Here is an 11,609-nt window from a genome sequence, read left to right as displayed (position 1 = left end):
TAGTTTTTTTGACATTTACAAGTTGATCTTAACTTCACTTACAGATTATTTGAAGGTCAAAGATTTAGTTAAACTTAGAAGCAACATTACTGTGTCTAATGTCGGTTTCATTAACATTTTAAAGATTCACAAACAGAAAATTTGCCAAAGTTTATTTTGCCAAGTTTTCTCACATTCAACTGTCTGTTTTTAAAAGTTCTGTTTTTAACGTAGATGTAAATAAGAATATTTTTGTGCCTGTCTGATGACCTGTTTAAGCATCCAATAATAAAGTATCACTTAAAGTACTGCTTGTTGTCTTTAATCAGATATGTACAGTGATTGCACAGATATCACATGGTACGCTCAAACACTGCTGTTGTGTTTTTTAGAGCACTTCACAAAGATGTGGAAACAACACCGTTGATTATCTGTTGAAGTTTAATTTTGTTTGCAAGGCTTTGACCGTTTCATCAGCAGGTTTATTGCTGTGTCATGTTACTATTGCTACTGAGTTATATTTGTTCCGCTGGAAACTTGTGGCCAAACTAGTTTCCTTAATAAGCTTCTAACTATGACTGATGGGGTTTTAGTTATTCAACAAAATTTCCGTATTTTTGGCTGCTGTCAGCATTTTAAAGGGAGTGGGACTCGTTTGGTAGAAGACGACAAAAAAATATGAATGTGTCCCGATTAAGGTGTAGCAATAGCTAAATCAAAAGCTAATGACCTTTGCCATTGTTGCCAGGCTGCTCTCCATCAAATCTGATCGAAACCCACTGAAACATCTTGATGAAGCAGATTATCTGACTGTAGTGTGTCATAACGACCATCTAAACCAAGACCAGAGAATCAAGTCTGAGACATGACCAAGACTGTGAAAGGTTGAGACCAAGACCTGGGGCGGTATTCACAAAGCTTCCTTGATCTAAGAGTTGCTCCTTGTGATGATATTCTAGAAGAAAAAAGTTATTCACAGAGCATCTTTGCCCTCAAAAGATCTTTTAAGGTGAAGAACTGTTGGGAGTAGGGAAGAGGACTTAAAGAGTTTCTTAAGGAGAAGAGAAAATAGCAGACAGACTAAGAGGTCACAATGAATGAGTGAAATAATGAAATGCTACACATTAGATCCTGTAGTCTGTTTTGTAAGAGATATGCACACATTTCCTACCTTACATTACAACGCCAGATATTAATGTGATCACAACACCAAGATATTTGGCAACTGGAAAAATGCAACAGCGATGACAGCCCTCCATCAGCAGAATGATCACGCGAACAACGCCAACACTTTCACAGTCTGATATTATCACACAGTTAATTTAATTTCCACTGGGTGTTCACACCTTGCAGGCTCACAAAAGGATGTCTGTGACAACCAATCACATCTGTTAAAAGAAGGGATCATACCTAGCAACTGGGTCAACCATGCCTCTTCACTAAGGTAAAAGTTGCTCTGAGAACTTTCCTAAATCACTCCTAAGCTAGGACTCCTTACTAATTTTCTTAGGCTAAGTTAGGAGCTCTCTGAGGGTACCCACAGAATATTTGGGAACACAGCCCCTGACCAGTATGAGTCCCACACTGCAAGACTCACTTTCCATAAAATGTGAAACATGCTAACCAGGCACTCCTCAGATTGATCTAAGAGATCCACATTCCCATAAAAATGTCCTCAGAAAACAAATACAAATTCCTCTTCATTCACCTTTTTTATTGCCATACTATACACCGATCAGCCAAAACATTAAAACCACTGGTGGGTTAAGTGAGCAACATTGATCATCTTGTTACAGTGCAATGTTCTGCTGGGAAACCTTGGGTCCTGGCATTCATGTGGATGCTACAGTGGCCCCCCCAGCAGGACAATGCACCATGCCACATCACAAAAACTGCTCAGGCATGACCCGAGGAACAGGACAAAGAGCTCAAGGCTTCAGCCTGACGAACATTTGAGGGACGTGCTGGTACCCCAGAGGTACCTCCGATCCACGGTGGGTGCTCCAACTAACGAGTTTTGACTAGAGTGTCATCAGGGTTATGAAGGGTGATGAGTCTTCACCCTGATTAAGAGTCTCTAGTCAAAACACGTTGATTTGTTTGTTTGTTTGTTTTTTACAGCTATCTACATACAGCCTTACCCAGTGCAGCACTCCCTGTTTTTCCTTATAATCAAAAGGAATTGCAGAGGTGAATTTTATGTAGGAATTTTACTTTGATTTTTATGACCAAACAAATACAAACACTAAGGAGCTGAAAATAACTTCACCATCTCAATTTAACACTACATTTTCTTTGCACAGGCAGTTTAGAGATATCTGCGCAGTTGTGGTTTTGAATTGTCTTGAGATAAAAGCCAGTCCTCTTTTGTCTGAGACGAGACAAAACTGAGTTAAAATGCTGTCAACTCACAGACGAGACCAAGACCAATCTCGAGTACTACAACACTATTTAACTCATAATAAAACTAAAAACCTTTTTCAAACTTACATGTGATTTTTGTTTGATGTTGCAATTAGTAATGAATATTTAATGTTGCAGGGAGATATGTAAAATGTGAAACAGTTTTTATGATGGGATCTTTTTAAGATCTTCAGTGATTACTTTGTCAACTGAAATGTGCAATGAGGCTTTGACATGAAGAAATTCACAGCTCAGTAAAACATTTACATTTGCTGTTTATTTCAAACAAGGTAGTTTGTAAAATCAAAGCATTACTAAACGAAAACAGTTCATTTTTTAACAAAATAAACATCGTAAATCCCAAAACATTTCTCTCGGAAATATCAAAACATTTCACTGTATTATACAGCATTTATCTTAGAGGTTCACCAAAGAACAGCATTAGTTGAATGCACCACGGTCCACGTAGGGATAGGCCAGGAAGTCTCCTAGCTTGTTGCCTTGAGCATCGTAATGCAGCATCCGGAAGCACTTGTCACAGAAGAGACACGGGTCACTCGGAGCAAACTGATCGTTGGAAGTAATCCATCTGGAAAGAGTCAGGGATGTCAAACTTGAATTCACAGTCTGAGAACACCAAAGCCGTTAATGCATCGCTGATTTTTACACACCTTCCAATGAAGACGTGGCAGACGGCACACTTCTGGGTGACGACCCTGTGCTTGTGTGTGAGGAGTGGGTACAGCTTCCTGTCCAGGCAGTCCTTCTTATGGGCCAGTCTGTAATAGATCAAAGGACCAAGTCAATTTCTTAAAAGTTTGAACGATGAGAACACAGATTTGCCCCACATTCACGATATTAAGAGCTGCTTTCAAGCAGACAATAAATCAGCTGGAACATTTACGCATCTATACGTGCTGTAAAGCCTTGTGAGTGCAGCGTGTCTGACAACGAAGTGCTTTATTCCAAAATCTTGTATAAATAATACAGAGATTCAGAGAGCATCATGTTGCAGGCACTCTGCCCACAAATCAAACCACTGTGTAAAATTGTTGTAGGCGTATAGTTTGTTTAAGTACAGGGTATGATCGCGACATTTTCCATACCAGCATGTGCTTCGAACTCAGAACAAGCACCTAATTCATGATTACAGTTCCAAAGAGATAAAATGACCCCTGGAAGCTGCACTGGTAGTTCAATGTGGCAAAGATGTACTTCACTGACACAATGCACTACCTCTACTCACACACCCGATATCGTGAACTATCTTGTTTTTAAACTGAGTGCATACACTTTGGTAACAGAGCGAGTACCTCACAAGATGGTGCCCGCATCCCACACGGTGTGACGTACCTTCACATTTTCTGTTGAAGCAGTCATGTTATAGACTGCAGAGTACGACTAAAAGTAAAAAACCACTGCCACCCCTCTACATTTCTATATAACTATATAACCTGTCAACATTACTGCCCAGGGTGTACCCCTCAGGAATGATCAGGACCAGCCACAACAAGTGGTCCCTTCCCAGTCACCCCAAGGGCAGAAAGGACCAAGACCTGCCTTGACAAAGCACTGCCTCCCCTGTCCCCCAGGACCCCCATGCTACTGAAACAAAACTCACATCCTGGGTCTCCCCCTTACGAATGACCACAACCAGCCACAAAAAGCGCTCCCTTCCCAGTCTTCCCAAGGACAGGAAGGACCAGGGCCAACATGCTCTATCCTCCTTCCCTCTGGCTGCAGATATACAAAACTACTCTGCAAGAAATCTTGCTTTGGGAGGAGTCTTGTGCCCTCAGCCATCACTGCTTTAAATAGCCTCAGGTCACTGTTGTTGACTTGTGTCGTGTCGTTGAGATTTTCTTGGTTGTTTACTTCCTGTGTGTTACTTGGTTTGAGTGTTTGAAATGTACAGATTGAAAGCAAATTTCCTCTTCTTCCATACGGCAAAACAATGGATGGTCACTCGAACTTGTAAAATGGACAGGTTATAGAGCGTTTATATAGGACTGCGCATTGATGGCACAGTCCATCTTGGTCAAACGCGTCCCAGACCACCTCAGCAAGTGGTTTGAGTGGTCAGATCACAATGCATCTTGGTGGTTGTTTACACTTTCATTAAGCGCTGTCCACTTGTGATCAGATCATACAAGATGCATGTTTATACAGGGTATAAACAGGACCTTAAAAGCGTTCCGCTATGCTTGCAGCTGTAGACAAATATCAACTTGCTAGTGGCACTAGAGGAAAGGTCAAAGGTTCACCAAAGTCATTACAATTCATCCCCTATGGGACATGAATCTTCGTGCTAATCCATCTTGTATATGTAGAGATATTTCTGGATAAGTGAATGATTTGATCTGCTGGTGGCACTGGATTTCAAGTCAGTTGGATGAATCCTCTGGGGACCATGACTGTTTGTACAAGATTTCATGGCAATTCATCCAACAGTTGTTTCGACATTTCAGTCTGAACCAAAAGTGGTTGGCCAACTTACAGCCATGTTGCTAGCGGGACCACATATAAAATAATACAAGATGATGAAGAACAAAATGTGAAACAGAACATTAAATACAATCATAAATATCAAATAGCCACGTATGATATATAAGAGTTATTTCCTGCTATGGAACAGTAACAAAGAAGATGGATAAAATAACTGAACAGCTGTTTAACAATATAAAGAAAAAACACACAGCACTGACCTGACGTCTGTGATGATGACGAGATGTTCGCAGTCTCCCTGGTGACAGTAAAGGTACGGGAAGCCCACTTTCACTTTCAGATCCACAAATCGTGTGTCCTCCATCTTGGCCTGGCTGTAGGATGGGAAGTTGTGGGCCTTTGCCCATTCAATGGTAGTCCTGTATCGTAAAAATGCAGAAAATACATCATAGGATCATACGAGACACTTCTGTTCATTTTTAAATAGCATGTGGCATTAAACTTCCAGTTTCCGGTAGCTTCCATGTTTATTGGTTTAAACCTGAGAAGACAGTTTTGTTTTGTGGCAACACCATCACATCCATTTTCCGGCAACCATTTCACAGTTCAAGACTTTTGAGTATTTCAGTGTGAATGGAGGTGCAATGTTCTGCCCTAAATACTTTTAACCACTTTCTCTGCTCTAAATAAAAGCATGATTAATTATTTTAATAAACTGGGCTGTAATTCCCGTAAACAAACATCTAGTTCCAAACAGCAATCACAAGGAGTCACAAAATACACTCTGAAACCAAGATGTCATTGTTCATGCTGCTATCAGCAGCTAATTGCATAACCTGTGGTGTTATAAACAGCCCCAGAATGATATTTATCTGAATTTTTGTCCAGAGTTCACAGCCTGCCCTACATTACAGTAGAGGCCTGAAGATGGCATTTTGATTAGAGATACCATTTTTTCTTTCCAAATAACAATTCCAGTACCTGAACTAGCATATCAGCTGATGCCAAGTACCAATCTGATACTACTTACAAATTTCTGTGTCAATAAGACAAATTAAATGTGTAAAAGGGAATAAAAAGTATCATATCTGACATATATATCCATGAATTGTCAGTATGCCCTGGGCACCTGCCTTACAATACCATCCAAGAGTGCAAAGGATAATCTACACATTATTTATTACACTCATGATATTCTACTCATCACTTCTGTTGCTGCCCAAACGGCACAAGTCTACTGACGCAAGGATGGGGTAAATGTCATGTTCCACTGTGCATGGCCTCCGGGATCAGTGCTGTCATGACATATGCTGATGGCTAGGAACAACTTCTTTCAACATGGATAAATGGATAGATGATTATAGAAGACATTCATCATTGGATTTATTAGTCTTATAAAGGTGCTAAAAAAATGCTCTTCCATGTTGTATTACAAAGCTTCTGAAAGGGATACGATTGCACTTAAGTGCTCGTTGGAAAGCTACAACGGTGAGGAAGTCGCTGCCAGTTGAAGCAAATTTCTAGACCCCATAGAGAGATATTCTAAAAATAGTAAAGAGAGTACTTTGATGTCCTATATGACATAGACAACCTCGGGTATTAATTCAGTGGTACCGGATCAGTACATAAAGTCATACTCCCAGTACCCAATCCATTATTTTAGGTAGTATCAAAGGAAATGGCGTCAGTATCTAAGCAACTCTAATTCTGGTGTGGATTCATAGGTTTTAGACTCAATATAAAGAAACGTTTCCCACAGAACTGGACTTTGTGGGTCCATGAACACAGTGTAGGCAGTCAATCCGATGAGAGCTGATCAGATTGATGGATGAGAGGAGCATCTGTTTGTGAGTTAAAGCAAACTTTTAGACCATGCCTCGTGAATGGTTCAGTTTCACTTTCACTGCGCCTACCATTCTGCTGCTCAGTTAGAGCCCTGAGTACACTCGGCGCTGTGAGACTGAGGCGCTATGAATAACCGAGTGATATACATGTTCCAACAGCGCACCTAATGAATGGTCCAGCTCCTAAAACAGAAAATCAAAACATGGCGGCATATGTTTGAATCATGGCTGCAGCGAATAAATGAATGTGTGGGTGACCCTGCCACGAAATAATCTAAATTCAATCAAAACAACAAAATGTTTTCACATTATTATTACATATATTACTATGCTGTTACAAACTGGTTATAATGAAGACATTGAAAATGTTCCACTTAAAACCACAAAAATATGATAGTGCACAATGCGTGATGCACTTAAATGGCAAACTCTGAATGTGAGAAAATTTACAACAGTATTTTCTTGTACCTTTTACCTCATATTACCAAGTTAGGTAATCTGTCCAGCATTATATCTCTGTTGCTTACACTGAGAAAACAATTGGGCAAAGTGCTGGAATAATTTCACTGTTGATATCAGATCCATTTCAACACTTAGTATGTTTGAGAAAGCCCTATTTACTTACTTTGAGATGGACTTATCCAGTCACACCTTACTATTATTGGTCACTTTGGCCACCTTGTGGTTGTAACATTTGCACAATTTAATTTAATTCTGAATGTGGTTTGTCTCTGTTTTGTGTGTGTGGATTTTTTTTTCCTATTGTCTGTACAGTGCCATATTTATAACTGTATTTCCATTTTCTTATTTATTCTGTCACTCCTCTGTTGTTTTGTAGTTATTGTGATATATGTTGGGAGACCTTCGAAAACGAGATGGCACAGGTTTTATCCCAATAAATTTACTAAGAAACTTGATTAAATGATTTGCTTTCTTCCTCAAATCTTTTTTTACTAATTTTACACCAGTATTATGAACAATAAACAGTGACATATCTAAGATGAACGCTTTGCTTTAAATTCTGCGCTCATGTGTAGTCTTATCTTTTAACTCTGGAGTGAGCAGGGATAACTGTTTCACCCTGCTTCCAGTCTTTATGCGCATCTAAGTTAATCACCTCCTGGCTGTGGCTTCTGCTTAAAACACAGACATGAGTGGTATCAATCCCCTCATGTTGGAAAGAAAGTGAATAAATGAAAATGTCAAACTTTTCATTTAAATGATCAGGCAAAAAGGGATTTTGGTCGAACAGAAGTTTTACCTTTGCAGCTGATTACAGCGAGAGGAGATTACCATAACCCATCATTCAACTACACAGGAGGAAGAACTTACATGCTGATGTCCTGACACTCTCGGTATCGCATGTCGTTATAGAAAACTCCTTCGAAGAAAAAGAAAGCTGACTTGAAATGATCCTGAAACAGAAAACGTAAAAATATCACCTCAAGGTTTTAAGAGATTTTTTCCTAAACTGAGAGGTACAGAATAATTATGTTCAGGTCTTGCTCGTGATTTCAGATGAACTGTACGTGCACTCACTTTGCTGATGAAGTCAGGCGCCATGTCCGGCGTGTTGCTGAACTCTCCACACACTTGCAATTCGCTGACACAGCAGATGGCATCCCTGAGCTCTGCCAAGGTGTGGGAGCCCGTCATCAGCAGACTTATGTGGGGTCTGACGTAGCTAAACTAAGGAGGGGATAGAAGGAAACTGTTAGGACCATGGAGAATAACACACTGTCATATCTGGAGGGTTTCTGGCACCCTGAGAAAGGTGAAAGCTCACTCTCTCAAAAACAGCCGGGTAGTAGACGTTGATGGTTAGAATGACTTCTCCTTCAGGAACAATGTTGGCCACCTCCTCTGGTTTCCTACCAACAGTTAAACGCTCCTGGAAATCACACAGAGAATATATTATATTAAGATTTAAGGAAGGTTACACGTGTCTTGCACCACCTCTGTCAACCAGAACAATATCTATTGTACTCTAACGGACCCACCAGTTCATCCGCGTAGAGGTCGTGTCTATTCTTGTTGATTTTTAGAGAAGCTCTGTAATCTTGTCTCTTTTTTCTTTGTCTGTTAAACACAAATCACAGAACATTTCATATGTTTACATGCTTTTGGTTTGTCCAACACACAATATAAATTGTAACACATGAGGAAGAATCATACACAAGTGTTTTCAGCGTTGGGTCTGGAGGAACAACTTCTGTATCAGGCTGCTGATCCTCAGGGTGGCAACGGAGCGAATCAACACTTGAAAGGTAAACATAAAAACATAGTAATGTAAGTAGTTTGCAAACATGGTAAATACTGACAAAAGGAAGCCTTCAGTAGACTGACAAAATACTGTTTTCTTTGTTACAAAATACTGTAGCAGAGAAAGCAATGTGCAAAATACAGTGAGCGTGCACCCAACTGTACGTTCATTCATTCATTTCCCGTAACCACTTATCCTGTTATGGGTTGCAGGGTGGCTGGAGCTTATCCCAGCTGACATTGGGTGAGTGGCAGGGTACACCCTGGACAGGTCACCAGACTATCACAGGGCTGACACATAGAGACAGACAACCATTCACACTCACATTCACAACTATGGACAATTTAGAGTCACCAATTAACCTGCATGTCTTTGGACTGTGGGAGGAAGCCGGAGTACCCAGAGAAAACCCACGCTGACATGGGGAGAACCACCATGCTGCCTACGATTATATGGTCATACTATAAATCACAGTAACACACATTAGATACATAGAAGTTGTAGTTTTTAGTGCCCAACTTTGTTACTTACATAGCAGCTACGTAGGTAGGGCTGGGAAATATATCCATCCATCCATATTAAATCAATATCTTGATATGAGACCAGATATCGTCTTAGATATTGTAGCATTGTAAGTGTTGTCTTTTCCTTGTTTTAAAGGCTCCATTACAGTAAAGTTATGTAATTTTATGATCTTACCAGACTGTTAAATCTGTTCTATTATTAGTCTTTACCCTCTTAGTCATTGAATCCACATCTCTGATGATTGTTTATCAATAATCTCATTGTGTAAATATTACAATCGCTATAATGATATATCTGGTCAAAAATATTATGTTATCTGATTTTCCATTCTCCATATCGCCCAACTCTATGTCTGGGTGGTGTATCCTAGCATTATCGCTGTTAATGTAAATATTAACACAAAATACAATGCAGCCTTATTTTCTCACAGGTGATTTGATGAAGACTTGAATTTGAAATGAAAAAGTCAAGAGACACATGTTGTCTTCTTCATTAGAGGAGGGAAACAGCTGTACTGTGCAAAAACGCTGCCATAGCAAAACATCTGCAGTATGGACTTGGTGCTGCACAATATGCAAAAAAGAAATCCGATTGTTATTATTAGCCTTCTCGCCTCACAGCAAGAGGGTTCCTGGTTTGAACCCTGGGGTGGGGGAGCCCTTCTGTGCAGAGTTTGCATGTTACTCCAACAGTCCAAACACATCTGCATGTGTTTGGACTGGTGACTCTAAATTGCCTGTAGGTGTGAATGTGAGCATGAATGGTTGTCCGCCTCTGTCTGTCTGTCTGTGTCAGCCCTGCAATTGTCAGCTGGGATAGGCTCCAGCTCCAGCTCCAGTAGCCCCCGTGACCCCCAAAAGGATGAGTGGTTACAGAAAATAAAATGATGGTGCTGTGATATTTTTTGGAGTCTGTCCCAACCAAGCACATTCCCTTATGCCTGGAATTGGTCTGTAGGCCTGGACATCATGGCACCACAATGCTTCATTTATAATGTTATGTTGTGACACATTTTACTATCATAAAAAAAATGCAGCTCTTGCAATTTGGATATTGCACATAGCCATATTGCATTTTCAATATCACCCCATTAACTGTGCTTATGTAAGCTACCTACATGTGATTAATATCACAATTAAAACTGTATACACACTGTGCAATGACTGTAAATTCTCATTTTCATGCCCACTTGCAACTACTGTAGCTGTTATGTAGCCTACAGTATGCTTATGTTTGCTTATCATTGGTGATCAGTGTTTGTTTATTTACACATATTTAGCACTGGTAGAAAGAAACTAGGCTAAGTACATTTACTCAAGTGTTATATTTGAGTACAATTTTAAGGCACTTACACTAAGTATTTTCATTTTCTGCTACTTTATACCTATACTCAACTACATCTTAGTGGGAAAAATTCACTCAGTTACATTAATTTGGTTCATTTAGTTAGCAGTAACTTCGCAGATTGAGATTTAAAATAGAAATAAAATAAACATATAAATTGGTACTTCAACAGAGTATTTCAACCCTGAGTGCTTCTTTAACACTGATACTTAGCCGTTAGCTAACTAAGCTAACCGTTACAGTGTAACGTTGGTGTGACGACCGTTACCTGCAGATGGACTTGAGGTCAGCCATGGTCTCCGCACTGATGCCCATCTCTTTAGCAAAGTTAGCATTGAACGTGTCCTCGTCCTCCTGCTGGTAGGAGAAGTTACTCGGCTTCAGTCTCTTCAGCCACTCGTCTCTAAAAGAGCCGATATGAAACACTTTACTGTTGACATCAGCGTGTTCATAATCTGGGATGTTTGTGTTGGGGTCTGTCGAAGGTTTGGACGAAGTCGCCATGTTTTCCTGAATGACTACGTAAGGGCGTGGAGGATCATGGGTAATGTAGTTTTTACGACGAACGGCAACACGGCGTTGTGGGAGCTTCAAAATAAAAACTTTTCAATACCACAAGACAAGTTACGCATAAATATCTCCAGATTGTTTTCAATACAATAAAATAAACAAAAAATAAATAAAAGAAAAAAATAAAATAAAATAAATAAATAAATGATACATTTATTTATTTAATAATACATATATGAGCAACAAAACATACATGTAACAAAATATTTAAATAAATAAAAACATTTTAAAAACGT

General features: G+C 39.7%; 1 protein-coding gene across 1 annotated transcript; it reads right to left on the bottom strand.

The window, feature by feature from the left end:
• Positions 1-2,572: 2,572 nt before the first annotated feature.
• snapc3 (small nuclear RNA activating complex, polypeptide 3) lies at positions 2,573-11,319 on the bottom strand. The gene is made up of 9 exons (XM_050043878.1): positions 11,072-11,319; positions 8,847-8,930; positions 8,672-8,750; positions 8,458-8,562; positions 8,211-8,360; positions 8,004-8,086; positions 5,088-5,246; positions 3,054-3,161; positions 2,573-2,971 (listed from the first exon to the last, which is right to left on the bottom strand). The coding sequence occupies exons 1-9, from the start codon at positions 11,305-11,307 to the stop codon at positions 2,824-2,826; spliced, it is 1,152 nt and encodes a 383-aa protein (XP_049899835.1). The 5' UTR covers positions 11,308-11,319; the 3' UTR covers positions 2,573-2,823.
• Between the last annotated feature and the right edge of the window lie 290 nt (positions 11,320-11,609).

The sequence above is a fragment of the Epinephelus moara genome, chromosome 5, assembly GCF_006386435.1.
Source record: "Epinephelus moara isolate mb chromosome 5, YSFRI_EMoa_1.0, whole genome shotgun sequence".
In the NCBI taxonomy this organism is placed as follows: Eukaryota; Metazoa; Chordata; class Actinopteri; order Perciformes; family Serranidae; genus Epinephelus; species Epinephelus moara.
The sequence above is the reverse complement of the archived record's forward strand: the minus strand, read 5'-3'. Positions and strand labels throughout refer to the sequence as shown.

Coding starts and splice junctions, on each gene's coding strand:
- snapc3 (XM_050043878.1), bottom strand. CDS start 11,307: ATGGCGACTTCGTCCAAACCTTCGACAGACCCCAACACAAACATCCCA. Junction 5,247..8,003: donor GAGTGTCAGGACATCAGCAT/GTAAGTTCTTCC, acceptor TTTACGATACAG/GACTACCATTGAATGGGCAA. Junction 2,972..3,053: donor TGCCACGTCTTCATTGGAAG/GTGTGTAAAAAT, acceptor GACTCTTTCCAG/ATGGATTACTTCCAACGATC.